Consider the following 24219-nt stretch of genomic DNA (forward strand, 5'->3'; position numbering starts at 1 on the left):
ACAGAGGATTATCCTTTAAATATATATATTTATATATAATATTATATATATTTTTTCAGCCCCTTGCAATCCCCAAAGGAGGGGCAGAGGTCCAGGCTGTGAAATGGGATAATGCCTGCAATACCCTCAAGGAGACAAAGCCAATAAGTAGAAAGGAGGCTCATGGCAGCATGCGGTATGCATTCAGCCATGTGTTCAGCAGTGTGTCAGTCACACAGGACGTTGGCGAGCCCCCATCCACCACTAGTCTCTTTTTATCTTCTTGAGGGAGGTGAGCAGGGGACCCCTACTCATCTTAACTCTCCCCCCTCCTATCCACATCCCAAATTAGCCAGGGTTAATTAACAGAGATGCAAATAGGAACTGAAATAAAGGTTTTTAACAAGAAGTAAAAAGAGACCTTATAAATCAAATAGAAAAATAAAAAAGAAGAGGGAGAGAGAGAAAGCACCTAAAGCAAAAGGTCAACCTACAAATAACTGAGGAAACGAGAAAAAAAAAGGGACAGGTCAGGACTTCCCATAAAGGTCTGAAATTTTCTGTTTGTACCTCTGGGTTCACATCTAAAAGTGATTTAGGACAGAGGAGAAACACTGTTCTGGGGAAGAGAAGTAGGGACAAGGATCCTAGAGTCCCACATATGCCCAGGATCTTATCTCCCTAGACTGCATTCAAATTAACTTTCTGCTCCCTGTTCCCTTCACTCATTTCAAAAAATAAAAAAAATTATTTAATTTTCCAAACACTGTATCCTTAGGGTCCAAAGATATCCCTTGCTTCCTTAAAAACTAAGCATCTTCTAGTGTTACAACTCCTTTCTGCCCTCCATACTCTGACAATACCAGCCTCTCTATTACACGGTGTAACCTTCATCAAAAAAAAAAAAAAAAAAATCAGAGCTTCAGCTTCCCATTTAAAACAACAAAAAAAAGATAGAATAAATAAGAATTTGAAGGGGAATTCTGCCAAAACCTGAACCTCCCAAATCTGGTTCAGCCACATTCTTGCCCACAGCCTGTACTTCTTGGTGCCTCCCTACGTTTTTCAAAATGCAGCTGCACAGACCTCTTAAAATTCAGATTTCTAGCACCTATAATTATAGGGCGCTCGAGCCAGGCTCCTTTAATTAATGAACCTGACTCCTCTCTCTTCAAAGGAAATCTGCATAAGGGATATATCACAAGGGTGAACTGACCCCCCATCAGTGCTATCTGCTCACTCGGTCTGATGGCAACTAGCACTCTGCACCTCGAACAGGAGAAGCTGCCCCCTGCCCCCCACTTCCCCGCCTCCACTACATATCCCAATCTGGCACAAGCCTATTATGTAGTTAAGGCCATAAAACATTCCTTGGAACTTATGGCAAGAGAAGGAAGCTTTCCTGGGTGTGACCAGCAAAATCCAAAGAGAATTTGATTCTCCCTGGTTCCAGTGCTCCCCTGATTTCATTTTCTTCCCTCTGCAGGGATGAAGCAGGGAATGCAGGCAGGAGAGACAGCCACCGTTCAAGGCTGGACAAACAACAGAGGGAGTGAGCCTGGGCTCTGAAAACTCTGGAAAAGAAATGAAGACAACAGACCTGGGATTGACATTCATCCCAAAGCTGAAACAAAACTGGTAAGAAAGGCCAGGCCTCTTTAAAGCAAAACAGGTGGAGAAGGGGTCATGACAGGAAGACACGGTTCACAAGGTCTGGAGAAGAATTTGAGTACATCTCAAGGACAATCAACTGACCCAAGATCTGTTCCCAGGTGGTCCTCACTCATTCTCGATTCTACTCCTTTCTAAACCAATAACTGATCATCAGTTTTTTAAAAACTAGTTTTCCTTCTGGCTGTTCTCAGCAGCACAGACTAATACTGTTTGTATCTGTTGCACATACCAACACAGCCTATAGCCGCTCTCCTGATAGTCGTTATAAGATGGCCTGTAACCCATGTTCACCGGGAAGCAGGCTGCCTTTGGCTGCAACAAAGACTGGAAATGGTTGCAAACAAAGCCATAGATACCAGAACAGACAGGCCTGGGTCAAATCAAGGCAATCCCAGGTAAAGTTTCAGGTAGGAGATTTGAGATCCAATAAAGGACTCCAATGGATTCGGCAATAATGAAAACAGGTTTTTTTCAGTCACTACCATCTGATAACTCTTTCTCAAGAGTCCCTCAGGCCCACAGCAAACCCAGTGGGGCAACATTTGCATTACTGACCAAATAAACACACCTCTTCTACAGGTAGCGAAAAAGTTCACACTGCAGTTTTCCCAGTTTCTCATTTGTGATTCAGGCTATAAAACCAGGCTGGTGAATTACCAGAGAACAGCACTGGGGTTAATAAATGAAAACTTGAGGCAGACTGTCCTGGCTTCTTAGTTCTTCCCAGGGCACTTTTATAGTGCAGATGTCAAAAACTGAATTCAATCAGTTTGTACTCTGCCAGAAAAGGCAGCTTTAACACTCCAGTGAGTTTCTACTGTCGTGAATACAATTTTGGAAGAAAGTGGAAACACAGTAATATCAGTCTATCCAATGATTAAACTCTCAAATCAAAGCGCAGCATGATTACTGACCACTGAATCCAACTCCACGGCACCTGTCTTGTTTCCTGGCATGGTGACCTGCCATGTTTATGCCCAACACCCAGAGGCTAACAGTACATCCTCTCTGTTCTCCCATTAGATCTGTCTCCAAATCCATAAGTATACTGCAACCTGGATCCACTGACCACGGTGCTGCAGTGCAGTTCCAGGCTGGGAGCATGACTGACTGATTATAAGGAACAACCGCTTCCGGATTTCCAAATCACAAGCAGCCAGTGCCGGGTGAAGGATTTTTTAATTTGGTTTGGTTTTCCAACCAAGACACTCTCAAAGTTCATTGTTCTTTGAAGTGGAAGCATTTAATTTTCTAACAAACAATTAGAAGCACAGGACTAGACAGAACACAGAATTGAGGACGAAGGTCAGGATATGCAAAAATAAGGGGCTGGGAGGTAGCTGAGATCAAGAATGTCCAGGGATTCTTGGCACGGGAGCTCACATCAGCCAGCCAGGCACTCTCTTCTCAGAGTGTCTCAAGGGGAAATCACCCATCGATCCTAGGACACACGTTCTAGGACCAATCCCTTACCTCAGAACAGCCTCTGCCTCAAATTCCTGCTTGTGCTTTAATGTTTAAATTATTAAATGCATTAATGTATTTACATTATTCAAGTCTTATGTGCATTTTTCTAAGATAATTTATGTATAAGAGTTTGAATGTCCATGACTGTTAATGTCTACAACCCTTCCTGTTCATTATTGATTCTGGAAGAAAAAAAAAAGTCAGAGTTTTAATGCCTTATTTTTAATGTATTAAGAGTCTGAATAAGTGCATTCTCTTTTTTCTTTTGTAATTTCATAATTTAAGTAGTGCATTTATTAAACTGACACAGTATGAATTGCGGTGAAGTCTGGCACGGCTCCACGCTGCCGGGGCAGCCAGCTGGAGGAGCGCGCTCACTCCTCTGTGTGCCACCAGGCGGTTGCTCGGTGTTCAGCACCGTTCCCACTTCCACGAGGCCAGGACACGCAGCAGAGGAGCTACAAGGCGCTGGGCAAATTTAGGATGGGCAAGGAGATTTCTCTTCCTCCTTTTTAAAGTTCCTGCCCAAGTTCTCTCTCCCAGTTAAATGCGTTTCCAGAATGCTGTTGAGCTGCCCCTTTCTTTAAGGTGGAACTTTTCTGCTCAGCGGAAGTCCACACTGATGTGCTCCAGGTGATAGCCAAACAGCTCACCATCAGTACACAATTTTCAAGAACAATCAAAACACTAGAGCTTGGCACAGCAAAAACAAGCAAACAAAACAAGTACTTTTAAAAGGGGATCTCAAAATGCAGACAAACATCTCAAACAGGCAACACCTCCAACTTGGGCAAAAAAACTTCTTTCTTTTGAAATTCAGTTACTCCAGCATAAAAGCCCTCTTTCAACTATAGCCAATAGAGCGACAGTGACACCCAATGGCCTATTAGTTCAATCCCAACTGAGCATTCCCCGTGGCCTTCCCCAGAGATGGGTCTCAGGCCCAGAGTTCCTGTGTGAATATGGAAGCTCAAAGGAAAATCAGATATCAGCTACTCATCAAGACGCTGAATCGCTAATGGATAAATTTCCTGCTGCTACACAGAACACATACAAAGACTGTATGTAGCACGTGTGTGTGAAGTGCACAGTAGAGCACACATCAGTATAGTCTCTCTGGCGGGTGACATGAGCAAGTGTGCACGTGTGCACATACACACACACAAAGATGCACAATACGTGGACTCAGCAACACTGTACAAATCAACCTGGAGTGGGAGAAAGGACGCCAGAAGTTGTTCACCGCTGTTTTAGAATCTGACTTTGCCATTTCTAATGTCATATATACACACACACACTTATAATATTATACATTATATGTGTTTTTAATGTATTTCCTCCCTTTTTTGTATTTTTTCCTTCTTTTCTTTCTTCTTTTCTTTTTTGGCTACTCATTACCATCCTTTAACTGTTACAATTTATATCAGCATATAATGTTAAATAATTACAGGGAGCAGAGCTCACTCTAGTGAGGATATAAACGCGCTGTGGGAATCTACAGATTTAAACAAATAACACTCACAGCAGGGGGTGAGCAGATGAATTAGCATTAATATCCTGCCTGGGAGATCCCAGTGCACTGGTACTGCTTAAATACAGATCTTTTCTGTAACAGTCAATATGACAGCTCCCGGCAATAAGGCCCCCTTCCCTCTCCCAGTCAATATAGCAGCCAGTGAAAATAGAAACGTCCCTATAGCAATCAATATAGCAGCCAGCTAAAATAAACCCTTCCCTTTTAAGGGCTATATAATAGTCAGCTAAATGGAAGAATTGGCACCCCTGCTGGATAGCTCAGCAGAGAAGCCAAGGAATGAACAGGCCATGAGCACTAAATGATCCTTCTGCTCCTCAAATAGGCCCTGCCTGTGAAGGAGGAAGACATCCATAGGTAGGCAATCCAGCGGGAGCCTGCGAGGGACACTTGGAAGGCAGCTCCAGGTCCCAAGGAATAAATGCCCAGGTCATAAGCAGGCCACAGGGCACCCCTCACTGAGGTTTAATTAAAATGGCCAGAAACTCCAGAATCCTTCTTCAAACTGTCAGCTGGAACCGGGGTACATCTGTCTCCAGTGGGAAGTGAGACTATCTTGATTCGAACTCCCCTCGCCCCGACCCTGCTCCCACCCTAGCCCCAGAAGGGAAGAGTATTAAGTTAACAGCCTGTGGTTTTCTGTTTTCCAGGAGCAGGGGTAGCGGTTGTATCAGAATCCAACATCCAGCCAAGTGGGTGAAAAACAGCATTCTATGTTGAATGCTGCCCAGCAGATATACAGAACTCATTTTTAAAACTCACAGCCATCAATCTATTAACTATTGTAACAATATCATATTTTCCCCCACTCACAACATGGAAAATATTCTCCTTCCTTGGAGACATAGAGGCACAAAGTTTTATCATAACAGAATTCAGAGGATGGCTCACTCTGAAGGCCAAACTAGACCAAAGGCCTTTAAAAAAGAAGAAAAAGATAAACAACAAGGACCATCTGATTAAGAGAAGTTCCTATGCATTTGAAGTTATTGTTCTTTTTCATTATAACTAGCTACTTCTAAAATTAGTTCAGTTGGATTTATGAATTTGACAATTGTGGAATATAACCCCTGACACCAGTGCCGGTTTGCAACCAACACTCCTGAAGTTAATGCTGGGATTCTGTTATGCTCCAAAGCAGAGGAACATCAGAGACCGGCCCCACCTTCATTAAAATTCCACAATCTGTCTGCCATCCTTTGGGTAAATCCACAGAGGGTCCCTGCTTCCCTGGCCAGGTGTTTAACACCCAACGATGTTCATGTCATCAATCAGGTGACTCAGTCAAGCGCCACAGTGTCAGAAACTGCAGGAGAAAAGATCCTGCAAGTCTTGGTTTGAGAGTTCAAGTCCTTAAAAATTTAGATCTGGACACTCCACCTAAGCCATAAGACTGAGCAGGTGCTCTTTACTTCAGGAATTCCAGTTAAATAACATCTTAGGAGAAAAAAAAGATGAACATGATCATGGCAATCAACATTTTCATGAGGGATACCAGCACTCATTAGTCCTAGAGTCCAACCTAGGAAATCCTAGTGCTCTTAGTCATACTGTCATCATGGTAGCCACTCAAGGAAGGAAATGGACATACGGGGGAGACCAGGGATGCACCCACAATTTTGTAAAAAGGTGTATCACTAAAAGTGAGTAACTGTTATGATTTGACATGGCACTTAGCTTCTAGAGCTGAAGCCAATGAGTACTTACTTTATAAACCTTGACGTGCATGGACGTTTCCATTTCTAAACCACACACAAAAACAGGAGGGTGTAGACACTCACTCAGATGGCAGTAAAGCTGGAGAGAATGCACCATGATGTTAGCAAAAACTACCTCAACTACAGATGCCATGACAGTCATCAAAGGTGGCGGGGGCGGAGGGGAGGAGGAGGCAGGAAGGAAGGGAAAGAGAGAGAAAGAGAAAATAATTATGAAAGGGAAGGAGAAAGAGACATGAAAGAAAAGATTCGAGATAAGAGAAGAGGTAACAAAAAAAAGAAAGACGAAAAACCTCACTTTGGCATTTATAGTTTAAAGCTTTCAGGGCATTTTATGAAATGACAGTTGCAATAAAACAAATAGAATGGTGAGTCATCTGGTTTCCAACTTCTGAGTCAAAAGGGGCTGTTTCTAGACAAACTGCAAAGCAGCTCTGCTGCCTGTACTCTGAACGATGCTATCACAGCTACAGAACAGGATGTGGAGAGAGACTGGGAGTGGGAGTGAGCACTGTCTTTGCTGGTCCCAGTGTCACTGCGAATACTGTCAAGATTTAAACCATAATAATGGAAAGGCTGTAAAGGTCTCAGCTATAATGTTTCCTCGGATGTTCCCTTTCATAAAATGCCTGCTTTATGTTGCCTACGTGGCAACGATACACTAAACAGCCACATATGTGTGCACCAGTGGAAATGCTGCACCCTAAGTTCCCAGCAGGCAGCAACTGTGGGCTCCAGCCCCTTGACTCCTCATCACCCTCTACATAAGTGAGCATATACATACATATAAATACACATACATACACACATTCCACAAAAACATACTGTGCCTATTTCCTGCTGGAAGCTGAGCAATAAGGATATGTGTCCATCCCAAAGAAGGTTTAGCAGATGCCTAGATGCCAAATACCCAGGAAACAAACAAAAATGTATTCTGCTTGGAAATATGGTCATACAACATAGGGACTCGTTTCCTACTTCAGCACCTAACAGCCTTACCCAAGAGCTTGGCAGCCTAACAGTGAGATGCAACTTTTCTCCCTCCTACGCCAGAGCAAAGTAGATAAGCTGGAATATAAATCAGATAATCGCTCAAAAAGGGGGCTAAATTGGGCACCCACAAAGACTTGCCTTTACTTGCCCTCAGCAGACAAAACTGTACAGAAAACCACTAGTTTCAAGAGAATCTTTTATCTGTAGCCTGCTACCTAACCATTCTAGGCACCAATGAACCACAAAGAAAAACAGAAACAAAATCTCTCTACGTTAATACTCTATAGAAGTGACAAAGAGGCAGGAACTAAGAAAAGACAACGTGGACGTGAGAACTACACGAAGGGATAAAATGAGGTTGAAACCTGTAAATCAGGGAGACCATTCGATGCAATTAGGGAAGCCAAGGTACAAAATTAGGAAAGGACCAACTAGTCAAGCCCAACTCGGTGGCAGATACAGAATGATAACTCCAGTTTGCTAGGTGGGCAGCCAGTGCCAACCACAAACCATCACTGGGCTGCCTCCCCTGTTGATCTATAATTGGAGAGTCTGTGATAGAGCTACCAATTATCTTTAGGGCCCCTGTATTTAGTTCACAGACAAAGGGAAGCAGGAGAGACCAGTTAGTAATGAGTAAGTAATGGCCACTAAAATACATTGTATTTTACAGAGCTGCTTCGGCAGGAAAAGCCATTCGGAAAATAAAAAGTGAAAGAATAAAATAAGCTAGAGAAACTCAATTTTCTTCTCCCTTCCTCCCAAAGCCACACTTAGGATAAAATGAGGTTTGTGCAGGTTAATCCTTGTGAGGTAAGAAAAAAAAGATTAAATACATTAAAAAAATCAATTGTACATTAAACCAAATCCAGGAACTGCAAAAACAAACACCACAGCGTTCCTCCAGCCAGTATTAGCTCTGCCAGTCTGGTCAGTAGGGGATACCCCACCTGATGGAGCCCGCTGAGGTAATGGAAGAGAAGCAGAAAGGAAGGGGAGAAAAATGGAGCTGGGGGAGGCAGTGGGGGATTACAGATCTGGATTTCACCAGAATAAAGTTATTTCTAGACATTACAAAGGAAGAAATAAAATGTCTTATAAATGGGGCTCTGGAGACCAGGCTGGATTCTTCAAAAATCCCATAGAAATAACAATAATGATAATGATAATCATTTGATAAACAGAAGTTATAAACCACTTCACTGTCAAATGATTTGCCACTATTTCTAGTTACTTCGTCTGTTCATTAGCAGATGCTATTAACCGCCATTTTTCAGATAGACAACAGAGAGAGAGGCTGGAGAGGTGAGGTTAAGAGGCACGCCTTTGTCTTTGAGGAAAGCCACTCTCAGAGCCAGAATGGAAACTCCTACCCTTCCCCAGTGCTCTGGGATCCTCAGATGAAAGCCCGCAAGAATGCAAAGCCCCAAAAGCGGCATCGGTCACCAGCTCCTCCCACAGTGGAGTCAGGACTGAGAATTCTTAGCTAATCCTAAATAAACCTCACAGGGCTGAACTGTCACCGCCAATTTGCTTCTCTGTGTGTACTGCAACCATCCGGTTGTGCCTGAAACCAACCTTTCTCCTTTTCATCACTTGCTTCAGCCTCACAACTGGACGAAGATCTGAAAGCAGGGCCATGGTGAAATATGTGCTTCTGGGAGCGGGGGAGCTAGTTACTCCCTTCGACAAGGCACAAGTCGGCCATATGTCAGTCTTGGGCCTCAAAGTCTAAAAAAAAATTGGCAAATCCAAAGTTTCCCCTTTAATGTTCTTATGAAATGAGTCATTTTGAATTGTAGAGAAACCTCTGTGAGCCCGGCTTTGTGGGGAGTGGGGAGGAGTTGAGGGAAGTGCTGATAGGAAGAACAGGTAATCAACCATGTGACAGTGGTGTTTCCAACAGAATAAAGACACGTGCCCACAGCGGAAAGTTTCAAAACATCTAAACATTATTAGAGTGGGTTATCAGGGGCAACAAGTAAGACCTGACAAAAAGATTTTCCTCTCTTAAAGACATCTCTATTCTCTTATCTTCAAAGCAAGTAAACTCTGCTGCCTTAACTCTGACAGTGAGGGATTTGCAGACGGTGACAGGGATGCAGATAAAGGATTTCCCTGAGTGGGCAGAGAAAGCAGAAATGGAAGATGCTGGATACTATAGTTTCTTATGTGGATTCAGGTGACCTGCAAGGCACCACTTTAAGAGCTGGAGTCAAAAGCAAATTGCTCAATTGTGGAACCTTCCCTCTGCCAGCAGGGGATGGAATAACAAGCAGTTGCTGCCCCCTAGAAGCTACCAGGGACATAGCACCTTGCTCTACAGACATAAGATGAAAAGATCCTATTATCTCGCCTCGATCTCGTAACCTGTCATTAGTGAGGTACATGGGAGCAGCCGCCTCCTCCAAGCACGAGGAGGCCCACATCACCTGTGATAAATTAATAGGTGCCTTTTCAACAGCTAAGATGCATACAAAAGGCTCCAACCAGGGAGAGCGCACGAAGGCAACAGCTTCAGAGGAAGCACAGAATCACCAGGCAGCACCTGAACGTAAGCCAAAGCCCCCATCCCGCACTGTACGCTCTGGCGAGGTCAGCACACTGCCCCTGCCTGCTCTCCCAGCCTGCTCAACTCGGACAGAGAGAAGAGCTCAGCAGTAGCAACTCTGGGGTTTAAATCCCAGTCCTGCCACTTACCAGCTGTAGGAACCTGACTGCCCTGGGCTTGTTTCCTCTGAGAAAGAAGAGTTTCTTTCTCAGTTAACTGTGAAAAAGAGTAATTCCCACTGGTTTGTTAGAATGAAACACGATAACAAAATAAAGAAACCAGCAAGCATATCATTCAGCAGAAGCCCTCCTGGCCTATGTGATCAGAGCTAGTAATTGGTGAGTTAATTGAAAAATCAGTTAAAGCAGGGAATCATTAAAAATGGAGCCTCCCCTACATACCTTAAACATTTTACATTAACTTAAAACCTATAAATGTACAGTCATTTGCTAATCTTTTGATGTAGAGCCAATGCCTTTTCTTTGAGTGTGGGCCACAGGCTGAAGTTCCCAGACGTCTTTCTTACATAAACCCCACCCATAACAGACTTTTCACAATTTCTAAAGCAAAGCCAGAACCTAAAGACATTCATAAAGCAAATCTAAGTACCAAATACTTCTAAATTTTTATGATCTTGCCCTAGTTTAACTGTCGTTTCACTCACACCTAAAAAGACAGCAATCTTTTTAGCAATTCCCAGTTACGAAAGCATTCAGCTTAGTTTTCACAGAACCCTCTTTTCACATTTGTTTATAAAACACTATATTTGTAGATCCCTCTGTTCACATTTATATTTCACCTATTTACAGCATATTTAATGTGCTCGCTTCGGCAGCACATATACAGCATATTGAATAAAACTGCCTAATCCACTAACCAATACAATTGGCACACAAAGGTGCGGGGTGAGCTGACTACCTCTTGGTCTGCAGATGGGTGTGGGCCTGACTGGCTGAAGGGCTGCCTGTTCAGGGCACCCTGGGCCTCGGCAACTAGATTCCATGGCGCCACAACAGTGAGTTGGTCATTTCAAGGAATGTGTCTAATGCAAGCTCTTGATACTTTTAAAAAAGAGGTATTTATTGATGCTGCCACTTTATTTCACAAGAGATTTGAAATGACTCTCAAAAGTACACACAAGACAAAAGGACAGGGATAAAGGAAAGTATAAGGGGGAAAAAAGATGTTTAACAAATGTTTACTTTTTCTCCTTCTCCACCAAAATCCATTTTCAGTGAGCTGTGCAAAAACTAAACCATTTATACAAATAATTAACTTGCGAGCCTGATTCTGTTAGCAGCTCGTCCTCACCAGGCTGGAAAAAGCAGCCCTGCCCCTAAAGACCCTCTTGTGGCCCCAATGGGCCACAGAGGCTACAGAAAGAGAAAGGCCTCTTGACGGACACTGCTGGGTGAAGGGAGTGATCGCTGACCCAGAGTGCCACCCCACAGACTCAGTACGCAGAAACAGGACAGCTGTGCCACCAGGATCACTGCTAAGGCGAGAGGTCACAGAGGTGGCAGCATGTCTTCTTCTTGACAGGGGCAATTTATGCAATCCACTGGGGGCTATGAGTTAGCTCCTCTCTGACTCTGAGTGTCAGGGAGTGCCCCCGGGTAGATTTACCTCAAGAATCACTCAGTGTCGGCCCCATCTCTAGACTGTTCAGACAAACTCATAATGGCAGAGAGAAGATTTGTGGAGCAACAAGCATAAATCTTGGTTATAACTACAAACCATAAAAGAAAGGAGAGCTGGGAGGGAAGAGGGAAGGGCGGCGAATGCGTCCTTCTCCAAAGCACCACTTTATCTTCCTGCGGCTTCTCACGGCACAGAAGTGGGATTAACTACGAGATCATATTTTTCAAACCCAAATTGGTCTGCATGGTTTGACAAAGGGCTAAAATATTTTAAATTGAAATCATCCTGGAAAACGTAGAGCACACAGCTGTCCTAAGCACCATGACAATCAGCGGTTCTCTAACTGGGGGCTCAAGGGGATCTACTGAGTTTGCCACATGAATACCCATCCTTTGGGTCACACTTAAAAGGACACTTTGAATGAAATTCTATCAAATAAGATAATGATTGCTTTTAAACAAAAGAAAAACCTTTTCAGAACGTCCCTCTGCCTAAATAAGAGCTTTGTACATCCCATCTTCAGTAATGGTTAAGGTAGGGCACCTGCAGGAACTCTGAGACTGTACCTCCAGGAGAAAAGAGAGGAAACAGAACCTCTTCTTCTGAAAGAATGATGCTGGTGACAAGATTAAAGACTAAATTTCCCCAATCACTGTGTGGCCCTGAAAAAAGGCACATGAGTGCTCAGTTCCTCAGTTCCCACATCTCCAAAATAAGGACACTGTTCAGATATCCAAAAGCCAGGGCCTCTGATCACAGGAACTATAGCAAATATCAAGTATTACCATGAAAGCCAGGAACCCAAAGTATAAACAAAGCTGAATAACTATTTCAAATTCCATTTCTTTAATTATTACTCCTAAGAGTTTCAATTCATCTAATAATTATTTGTAAAAGGATACCTGAAAACTGAAAGAAACAACCTCTTCATTTACCTGAAAGAGGAAAGAACTTAAAGGGCACCGCCCAGTCTATTCAATAACCCTTCTCAGTCTGTAATAGGAAGGACGGAATAGGAAGAGGCAGTAATTTCAAAATCAGTAAGTGGCCTAGAGATTACAGAGAAGCCACCCAGAGACAGAATGAGGCTCTTCTCAAGTTCATCCATTTTAGCATTTACTTGTACCCAGTTTTCCTGCCCCAGTCAGCAGGACAGGAGGGAACCTCAAGTACCCTCCCAACAAGAGGTTGTCAGCGTTAAAAGAGCAACGTTTTCTTCACTAAAGGTTCTCCACGGTTGAGGGAGGGGAGTGGAGAAGGAAGAAAGCCAACATGTTTTTCTATCTGAAAGGTGCCCAGGCCTCAGGCCCAGGATCTGGAGTCTGGTCACATGACAACGTCATCAGCAGAAAGATGAACCACGAGCCCCACCTCCCAGTTGTTTACACTTAACTTTGGTCCCAATTTTCTCAGAAGAGCGGTGTCCCCCACCATGAGTTGCTAGTAACAGTTTACGTATCAAAATCTGCAGATGATTCACTTTTTAAAAATAAATAAATAGTGCAGATTTAGGACCATCCCTATAATGTCATCCCCAGTCACCTGCATCCAGACAGACATCCGAGTGGGAATCAGGGGTGGAAATGACAGATTGCTTCAGCAAACCTAACTCTGCTACAGCCCACAGAAATCAACCACTACAGATTTCTAAAATAATAATGCTTAATATTTTAGACTTGCCATATTTATTCATTATTTCCTGGAAAAATGACAATTTCCTGAAATCTCTAAATGGCTAATTTCATTACCCTTGTGCTTGTAAAACATTTTCATAAACACAATATTAAAATCAATTTTATTCCCCCAGCAAGTGCTTTAAATTTTATAAAATATATGTGTGTTATATGTTCTACATATGTATACATACATACATACATATGTACATGAGTATATACAAAGAAATGCATTGAGCATGTGAATGTCATCCTTCAGAAGTATCTCTATGGGGAAAAAACAGGAGAACCACCTATCCACAGTGAGCCTGCCAACTAGTACACTAAAGTACTCTAACCACAAAAGACACAAATATGGAGGGACACAGTGCCAGGAATGCGTGTGAAAGGACTTGAGGAGACAGGCAACTAGTCACAGCTACTCTTAAAGAGAAGTTCACAGACCAGCTCCCTGAATTCACCAAGATATTAATGGCCTTTTGATTACCAGCCTCTGGTTAATTGACTTAAAAACCAAAGAGAAAATCTTAGGTGTCCCAAGTGTAAGGTGGGTGAGCTCCACCAGAAGGACTGAGATCAAATACATGATGTAGAACCCCCGGGGCAAGGTTCCATCTTAGCCTCAGGGAGAAATCTGAGGATAAAGGATACTTCTGTACTTGGAGGGCAAAACTGCTGAGACACAGCCTGGATCTGCAAGTGTAGAGCATCCTTATTTTTAAGAATTCAGCATGCTAAAAACTATTAATCCTAGGGAAGGTGATAAAGTAGAAATTACCATCATCATTTAATTTTTTTTTATTTTATTTATTTTTTCCCCCCAAAGCCCCAGTAGATAGTTGTATGTCATGGCTGCACATCCTTCTAGTTGCTGTATGTGGGACGCGGCCTCGGCATGGCCAGAGAAGCGGTGCGTCGGTGTGCGCCCGGGATCCGAACCCGGGCCGCCAGCAGCGGAGCGCGCGCACTTAACCGCTAAGCCACGGGGCCGGCCCACCATCATCATTTATAAAAATACATTTATTGTAGTTTGGGATTATTTTGGTGGAGGGATGCAAGCAAAGGAGAGAAACAAAAAAACAGACAAAAAACTATACCTACAAATTAGAGGAAGAGAGAATGGGAGAAGACTCACCCATTAGAAAGAACTTAGTGTCAAAGCAAAAAGCTGCAATTCCAGTTTAGTCCAAACCCACAAGCATTGTATAAAGTGGCTGAGCAACAGTATTGCTGAATATTGAGGAATTTGTTGTGTCGAAACAAGTGAGCAGACATGTAAACAAAACCTTATTTACTGCCTACTTCATATAACCTAAAATCATATGACTAAAAAGACTCTCAGAAGATTACTTAACCCCAGTTTCTGTATCCAAGCAAGACAAGAACCAAGTTGCTCCATACAGACAATTGTCCACTCATTCTATTTTTTTTTTTTTTTTGTGAGGAAGATCAGCCCTGAGCTAACATCGGTGCTAATCCTCCTCTTTTTGCTGAGGAAGACCGGCTCTGAGCTAACATCTATTGCCAATCCTCCTCCTTTTTTTACCCCCAAAGCCCCAGTAGATACTTGTATGTCATAGTTGCACATCCTTCTAGTTGCTATATGTGGGACACGGCCTCAGCATGGCCAGAGAAGCAGTGCATCAGTGCGCGCTCAGGATCCAAACCCAGGCCACCAGTAGCGGAGCGTGCGCACTTAACCGCTAAGCCACCGGGCCGGCCCTGTCCACTCATTCTTAAAGACCTATCGACTGGGAGGGACTTGATCCTGCTGGAGTGGTGCAGGTACCCGACCCAGAGCCTCTGTGTGAGCCCGAGCAGGTGCACACACAGGTGAAGAGAAAACACGGGTCTGCCAGAAGTTTACAGAAGGTTTCGAACCTTCTAGGAGTCTAGGAGAAGCTGGAGGTCAGGACTGGAGGGCTGTCAAAACTGCTTGCCCCAAGGGGTGAAGGGGCACATTTATGGGTGACTGACAAATAATAATGTACAACTGGAATCTCACAATGTTATGAACCATTACATCAATTTAAAAAAAAAAAACTGCCCTACGAGGCAAAGCTCAGTGAAGAAAGTATAGGAAGAAAAAGCAATCAACCATTATAACTTTGGCAAAAAGTTTTGTCATTAACAATCAGAGAATTTCAACTGGGGGTTTACAGAATTTATCAAGAACGATCTGTTCACCAATCTGCAGTCCTGAGGACATTACGACATTACAAAGCAACTATCCCACTAATACGGTCAGCATTGCTGGGTTGTTTTTTTGGGAAGAAAAAGGACTGGAGCCAAGAGAAGGTAACGCACAGCATCACTACTGGGGTGGAATCAAGACAGGGAAGGGCTAGAAACACAAATGTGTCATTTAAAGACTACAAGACTGTACTTCTCACTACAAAATCACAAGCCAGTTTTTAAGGTCCAGAGAGGACACAAATAAAAATCAGGCCCTCCTTCCCTTGCAAATAAAACAAAATAATAATGCAGACACCCAAATACATCCACCTCTCAATGTCGCTTGCACTGTACTGACTACTCAATACAGCCTCTTCTGTCGTAACTCACTTTTTTAATAAAGGGAAAAATTATTCCAAAGGGATCTAGTTCTGAAGACAAAGAATAAGATTATTTGTGGTCCTTTTAGTGTAGAGAACAGGCAGCTTCCATTAAGAAATTTTGTGGAAAATACGCACTCAGTTAAAAACAAAAACAACTTAGCAGGGTGTTCCCCCAACAGTGGAATACCCACTCCTTAAGACCTTGCTTCAAGTTTCACAAAAACCATCCCTCAGTACCCCCTCCTCCACTCTCCGCAGAGCTCTTCCTTCTCTGAATAATGAGGGCTCTCATACTCCAGCCAGGCAATTCTGCACCAAATTATATATGATTTTGTACTATTTGCTAAAATTACATACAGTCTTGTGCTGTTTGCTAATTGTCTCATGTGTACAAACACATTTTCTTCCCCAAATAAAATATATAAATTACTTGAGAAGAAGGCTTAGTTTTATTCTTCAATTGTCTGTTCCTCCTGAGCATCCAGGAGATGCTAATATGCATGGCCTGAGAAACTTCCCACTGTGGAAGGGTGACTCAGGCTGAGTGCAGTGGGGTTTTCTGTGGGTGGGGGCTGCCACGCCATTGCTTCTCCAGCACCCTGTGACTCTCATCCAGCCTGGTGCCAGTTCACAGCAGCTTGTCCTGTACCTTTGACCTGCCACACGAGCCCTCACTAGCCCTTGGTGGGCTCCTCTGCCTGGCACCCTCCCACTACCACTCCCAAGAGGCAGAAGTAGCTCACACAAGACCATACAACTCGGCTGGTGCCCTCATTTAATCAGGCTGCTGCAAATGGTTGGCCAAAAGCAATAAGGGCTTGACTGAGAGACTATGGGAGTTTAATATGAAAAAATTAATAAAAAAAAAAAAAAAGAGAGGAAGGAGAAAGGGTCTACCTTTTAATAGGGCCCTAATTACCCAACTCATAGGATCAGCCCAAATGAGATGGGAGTTTATTTCGAGTTTTTTTTTTTTAATTATTGGTTTTTTTATATATATATAAATTGCTGCTATGTGTTTTCTTTCCTCTGAGCAATTATGCAGCAAGTACGTAAAGGGGCGAAAAAATATTAATTAAATATAAGGTAATTGTAGAGTTGGCCTGGAGAGAATGAGTCTGAACTCTGGACAATCGCAGGCTACCAGGGTTTGAAGACTGCTCAGGGCCTCCCAGAAAAGAAAGAAATAAAAATACAACCAACCAACAAGCAGATGCAGAGTACAGCAGGAAAAGAGCAGTGTACAGAAACATTAGCAGAGCAAAGAAGCTGCAGGGCCCAGAAATTAGCGAGGCTGCCAACTGCTTAGGGCTCACTACTGAGGGTTTATTCAATCATGCCCCAAAAGATGGACTGGCCACTCTTCCAGTGATCAAGTTAAATCAGGAGACAAAAATTTACAAAAAGACTGAGGAAGTAAAAGATTGAAGAGGACTACAGTTATAGTGTTCAATTTGGACTTTAGTCCAAAACCAACCACAACTTCAGCTTGAGGGGCACCTAGACAGGCCCCACGGGAAACATTCAAGCTCCCTATCTAAGGAACTGGCAGAGCAAAGCCTCCTCTGGCTTTCACACCACCATCACCTCAAGGAAGAACCCAGGCAATACCAAAAAAGTGAAATGAAGCCACTGTGGAGAGTGGTGGGAAATGAGCCATACTTGGGAACCACAGGTGACATGAATGACAACAGTGTTCCCCTGAAACAGTCCTGGCAGGGCTTGTATCACCCTGGTCTTTCCACAGCTCAGCCAAATCCAACCCACCTTATGCCTTGGAAAGCCTTAGTACAGGCTAGAACCCAGACTTGCTCATACCAGCTAAGGAGCTCACATCACCTCCTCCCACTACTGCCAGAAGGAGAGGAAAGAAAAAGAGGTAAAACTACAGGCCCTGCCGAAATAAAAGCTTGGCGAACATCCCTATGCTTGCTATCACTACTCAAAGAAAGAAAAAGCTCTGAAAAGTTAAACCTAAAGTTGGCCCCTCCACAAAACTTATCTGGTTTGTACACAACAGGTCTTACTACCCAGCCAACAAGATTTGCAGCAGGGCCTGAAATGCAAAATAGCATGAAAATGGGGCGGACAGGCAGGCAGGGACTTGGGCTCAGACCACCAAAGCAAAAGCACTTTGTAAAGAAAATTTCCTTCAGTACTTAGTAGGCCTCTTCCCTATCAATAGTACAGGCAGATACTGTTGGTAACGAGTATCCCAAACCTAATTACTGACCAGACAAAAACAGAACTCCCTCTCTTACCTGTTCTTCAAAGGCCACCTGATGTGCTCTCACCCTGAGGAGCAGAATGGCTACTTCAGACAATCAGGCAGCAACTTGGTCAGGCCCAGCAACCTCACTCCAACTCAACCTCCAAAGGTATCAGCATCTCACTAATTACTACTGATCAGCAACAAACAAAGTGGCGCATCAGGGCCGGCCCCGTGGCTTAGCGGTTAAGTGCGTGCGCTCTGCTGCCGGCAGCCCGGGTTCGGATCCCGGGTGCGCACCGAGGCACCACTCCTCCAGCCATGCTGAGGCCGCGTCCCACATACAGCAACTAGAAGGATGTGCAGCTATGACAGACAACTATGTACTGGGGCTTTGGGGGAAAAATAAATAAATAAAATCTTTAAAAAAAAAAAAAAAAAACAAAGTGGCGCATCACCACCTGGGGTAGATGCTTTTAGTTCCAGAAACGACCAGGCTTTACTAAGGAGAGATCTAATACCTGCACATCAGAAAAGAAGTCAGAGGTCAGAGGTCACTGACGGGGTTAGTCTCCACATAGCACTTACCTTTAAAGGGACACTACTGATGCAAAACCATAGGATCAGAAGGTTTCTTTAAACTCACACCGTATTTTAATTATTAGAAAAGGATACTATATATCTTGGGTACTTACCAGCGGCTCTCGAGGCACCACATTTTCACTTCCTGGAGTAGAGCTTGGCTGCAAAGAAAAATAGAAACAAAAATAAGATCACAGTGCCACCCAATGGACATCAAAAAACCAAAGACATTCTATTCTCAAGCAACACACACAAACACCTATTTCTCATATTTCCCACCGGTTTTTCATACTGTAGAGTGTTCTGTGGTGGACTACCTATAAGAAATAGTCCGAAGAGTCTAAATTTGCCAGCGAACATGAAGAGACTGTTTCTGGGTTCACTGTCACAGCAACTCGAGGAGGCTGGGTTTGGCTTAAGACGGCCCAAGTACAGCAGCTGAGCAGCAGGGGCTGAGGACCATCACAAAACCCATGGAAGCAGCAAAGTCCAGAAGAAAGGCTTTAAGTGGGAGCAAAACTTCCCTTTTGCCATCTCCCCACTGTGTTGATAGGAAGAGCAAAGCCAAAGTGGAGAACCAGATCCAGCCACAGGGGGGCCCCAGCTGCCCACACTCAGGATTTTCTCTGGGCATCCATTTGGAGTCAGGAAGCCAGTAAACTATCCACTGGTTCCTATTCATCACCTGTCACTGAGGACACCAATCCCCAGTAGTAAAGAAAGCAAGACTTAAGTCCTTTTGTAAATAACTTAGGCAGCATGTAGCTGTAGCCTGTTTCCTTTTCTGGATATCTCCTCACCCTCACATTTGCCTTCAACCCTTGGCTGAGCAGGCCAAAATTCAGAGAAAGGGAGAGATGGAGACAGAGACAGACAGACTTGGAAGAAATTTACAAATCTCTAAAAGAATAAAACAAGCAGTATGAGACAGCTATGATTAGTTTACTGTTACTCATGTTCAAGCCAATTTCCAATTATCTACAGATAATATCCAGACAAGTACAGCTAATCTGTGGGTTTCAGGTGCCAGCCTCCAGCCTCCATATTCCTCCCAGCTAATTCAGACAGCAAGTGCCAGGTTTCCTAGGAAAAAGGACAGAAGGTGGGAGAGGAAAGAGTCCAGTCCACAGAGGGTCCTCAAAGATTTCCTCACGCCCAGTTGCCACCACACAGCTAGCACACAGCACAGTAGCAAGGACTCTGCTGGAAGAAGGACTCTATCTCCTCATCCCACGTCCTGTCTCAAGAGCCCCTTCTTGGCCCAGGACAAGGTCAGCCAGCATGAAGCTAACTAGAAAGTGTCAGGGAATCTGAGCATGCTTTCCCTCCCTCCTTGCTTCCTACCTCCTAAGGCTCCAGGCATCCATAAGCTCATGCATTTAGATCTCTAGCCCAGACCCGAGTTCTACATCCAACTGCCTTTCTGTCTCTTGGACTTAACAAATCCTACAGCAGATTCACAATCCTCTCCCTCTGCCACACATGTCCTCTTCCCGAGTTCCCCGTCTGAGTGAATGGTATAACCTTCCACCAAAATATGCAAACTAGAATCCAAAAAGCCATCTTGACTGTTCCTTCTGCCTCACTTGCCAGAGCTAACACATTATCAAGTCCTGCCGATATTCCTCCCTAAATATCCATGGAACCAGTCCATCCACTTCTCTCCATTTCTATTGCCATCACTTATGTCCAAGTTCCAAACTCTCTTGTCTGGACCACCGCAATAGCCTTCTAATCAGTTCACCCACACCAATACTGGCTCTCTTCCAATTCATTTTCCACACTGTAAACAGACTATCATTTCAAAATGATAATCTGATCTCATCCTCCATCCACCCACCCACCCCAGTAAACAACAACAACTCTAATACAGAAGAAACTTCTCAGTGTGGCCTACAAGGCCTTGCATCTACTCTGAATACAGCTCAGGTCTGTGTGGCACCACACTCCCCAGCTCCGCCCACAACAGACACACTGACCTTTGCATATGCTATTCCTCCCCTTCTCTCTGACACTTTAAGTCATCCTTCAGGTCTCAGCTAAGTCACTTCCTCGGGGGAAGCACTGCTTCTCTGACACCCATGACAGGATCAAATTATCATACACTATTATACACTAACACCATATATCTCTCCTTGAAGGACTGAGCAGAACTGCAGTTTTACATGTGTCATTATCTGATTGATGCCTATGTCCCTCACCAGATTATAAACTCCACAAGGGCAGAAACTGTCTGTGTTTGCTTATCACTGTATCCCTAGGGCCTAGGACAGTATCAAGCACAGATGAATGAATGGGCAACAAAGAACAGAACAATGGTTCTAATGTAAGTGAATGGATCATTATCTTCCTGAGATAATGGTATTCCTTCACTCTATTTGGTGAACACCAACACTAATTGCTAACATTTATTTAGCTCTTTCTTCATTTCGTTCTCACAATAAATGTGTGAATTTACAGCTGATGAGGAAACCGTCCATGATGACCCAGATAGTAACTCGTACTAAAGGAGTCTGAACCCTTCTACTTCATCAAAATAACCAGGTTTGTTTAGACCACATTTTATTAAGCAACAGTCTTAACACTACCCCATAAACAATAATGTAGGTTATGAGGCCAGACCAAACAAACTAATGAAAACAGATTTAATATCTAGGAAGCCCCATTCTGACTTAACCCAAAATTTCTTCCTGAGATGCAACGAATCACTATGAATCATTATCACCAAGGAACTTCTCTTAAAATTAGTTCAACTCTTGAATAGCTAACATTTGCCTCAGGGAAACTTGAAACAGCATACAACACCAAGTAAGTCTCCTTCATCATACACCCTTCTGTCCCTTTTTAATTTGTGAGCCATGTTAAGTGTATTCTGCTTAAAAAAATTTTTTTTAATTCTTAAAAATTTTAAAAAGGAAGGTTCCCTTTCATCCCAACACTCAGTCCCCTCTTCCTTGGGGGATCCACCACTGATGCTGGCTCCTCATACATCCCTCATATACAGGGAGATTCAAAGCCTACAACAAGCACATATGTGTGTGCATATCCCCACCAAGGAATCTAAATACCAACACTCTCCAAAGTCCTCAAGTCTTGGCTTCCAGAGCCTCTAAGCTCTCAGCCAGACCTCTAAGCTCAATCTCGGGGCTGCTAAGAGAGGAGCCAGCCTTTCCCCACACCGCATTCTCACTCGCAGTGCTGTCTGAGGTCAGTCAGACCTTGTAAATGAACGCACTGAGGACTTCTTGCCAATCTGGGAATTGCCCGTATAATACTAATTATATGCTAGATGATTCTCCAGTTCATGTTGAAATATCTGCAGTCCAAAATGGACCACCCCCATTTCCTATCTCAGTGTCCTCTAGAAGACTGTGTGATGACCAAAACAGCCTTCATCCTCCAACTACTCTCCATGTTGATTTCCTTGATAATACCATCTGAAATTCTTCACTGGATGACTAGTTTATTATCTATCTCCACTAGATTTTAAGCTCTTTGAAGGTAGGCACTTGACCATCTTATTGAAGGCTGATCTTCAGCACTCAGAATATCACTGGTAACAAATAAATATTTGCTTAATTAAAATTTTAATTTAAAAAATTAAAACAAAGGAACCACCTTGTATATGTAAGCCCAAATGAAGCAAGCAGAGAACCATGGCAGTGTCTTTCACTGGAACATTTCACCTACAACCTAACACAAACCTGGCCTACTCTCAGTGCAACGTTGAGGCCTGATGGTTCTCAATCTCAGGGCAGAATCACCCCCACAGGGCATCTGAAAATATGTGGAGGTGTTTCTGGCTGTCACAATGATCAGGGAGTCTCACTGGCATTTAGAGGGCAGGGGCCTGGGAGACCAAAATGTCCCGCAATGCACGCAATGAAGAATTGTTCCACCCAACATACCAACAGGACCCCTCAGAGAATCCTCACCATTCTGCTTCCTTATGCTGAGGAGGACAGACTCTCATCCTTAACATGCAGCTCTAAATGCTGCTTCAAAGAAAGGCAAAGGTCTGAGCAGCCGATTGCCTGTCAGAAGCTGAATCCCCAAGCTCAGGCAGGTCCATTAGTCTCACCAGTACAGCTTTTATGAAAGCCCAACACTTCTCAACACCTGCCTCAACAGTGATCCCCTTTAAGTGGTCAAGTCTGTTTTCCAGCTTGAGACAAATCCCTACAAATTAAATTCCAACTTGATCCTGGAAATCTTGACAGGGTAGTCTACGATTTTAAAAATAATCATAATAGTAAGGTTTAGAAATCAAAGGTATAAGAAGTAGGCTGTAAGGCAATCCACAGTTAGGATCCTTGGGGGCCAGAATGCACAGAGCAGGAAAGGAAGAAGAGCAAAAGCATAAGACTGCTTTAAAAGACAGAAAAACAAAAAAGGACCACACTGGCAGAGAAACGCTTTCAGTCTGATAGAGACAAGGGTACTCTCACCTGCTTGCCCAGGCATTGACCTTCCCCAGCCAGAAGGCATGCCCACGTGCTGACCCTGCTGCCCAGCAAAGATCAACTGCACACACAGCTCAGGTTTGAGCAACTGGCAGAACAGCCAGGTCTAGAGTACTCACCCTACATCTGCCAGGTGACTGTGTAACTCTGGATATGTCCTAAGCCAGTCTGACGCACAGTTCTTTGCTGGGAAGAGTAAGATCTAACTCAACAAATATTTTTTGAGAGGCACTGGTACAGTGACAAGTGTACAAACTTTGGCATTAATAACTGAGTGACTGTGGGTATACAGTCAACCTCTCTGAACCCCAGTTTCCTCATCTATGGGAATAATGGGAATAACACCACCACCTCACATTCAGGATAAGATGAGATAATAGAAGTTATATCACGTCACTCCTCTGCCCAAAATCAACCAATAGACTTCTGTTTTGTCTATGATGGCGTAATAGGGACCAGATTTACCCTCCCGCTGTAAACAGCTACAAAACTCAACAAAATAAATGACAACACTGTTTGTAGACACTGGACAGCAGGCAGTACAGACACATGATTCCTAACGAACATACCAAATGATATGAGCCCTAAGATCACCCTGGCTTTCTGCTGAAGGCATATTTCAGACCAAAGAGAGGAATGGGGGCTCCCAACAGAGAAGGGCAATCTCACTGAGCTCAGGAAACAGAGATTGGAGTTCAGGGTGGCTAAGGCAGCTGAAAGTTGCAGGAGGAGTTCCAGAGAGGAGGCAACTATGCAGAAAGAGAGCTCCAGAAATCTGCATAGAGGTTCCCTTAAGTCTCTACTGAATATTAAAATTTGTGCACGCATAGAGTGAAACTCCATGAGGTTGAAAAAAAAGAGTGACGAAGAAGCTGAGAGGTAAAGAGTTCCCAGAACCCTCACAGGTCTCAACGAGTCCCAAGCAGCAGAGTGGAGTGTCCTCACTGCACATTCAAGGCATTCAATAGAGACCTGGAAGGGCCACATCTTGGTAGGGGGGTCATATTATCCCTAGGGTAAAGGCCACCCTAGATCCACCCTAACAAAGCTTAAAAACAGGACTTGAAAGAATCAAAAAGAACCAAAAGTAACTTAACTCCCCACCAGACAAAGCTCAACACTCTTTAAAGTAACATGACAAAATTCAGACCCTCAACAATGTAAAATTCACAGCATC

At 43.6% G+C, this 24219-nt stretch overlaps 1 protein-coding gene across 1 annotated transcript in view; it reads right to left on the bottom strand.

Moving 5' to 3' along the window:
* PEX14 (peroxisomal biogenesis factor 14) overlaps window positions 1–24219 on the bottom strand; it is a 135630-nt gene that overhangs the window by 100769 nt on the left and 10642 nt on the right. Inside the window, exon 2 of the mRNA XM_004425570.3 lies at window positions 18693–18740. Coding sequence (XP_004425627.2) covers window positions 18693–18740 — 48 coding nt within the window. The remainder of the gene's footprint in view (window positions 1–18692; window positions 18741–24219) is intronic.

Source organism: Ceratotherium simum, chromosome 22 (genome assembly GCF_057802395.1).
Source record: "Ceratotherium simum simum isolate JZ-2026a chromosome 22, ASM5780239v1, whole genome shotgun sequence".
In the NCBI taxonomy this organism is placed as follows: domain Eukaryota; kingdom Metazoa; phylum Chordata; class Mammalia; order Perissodactyla; family Rhinocerotidae; genus Ceratotherium; species Ceratotherium simum.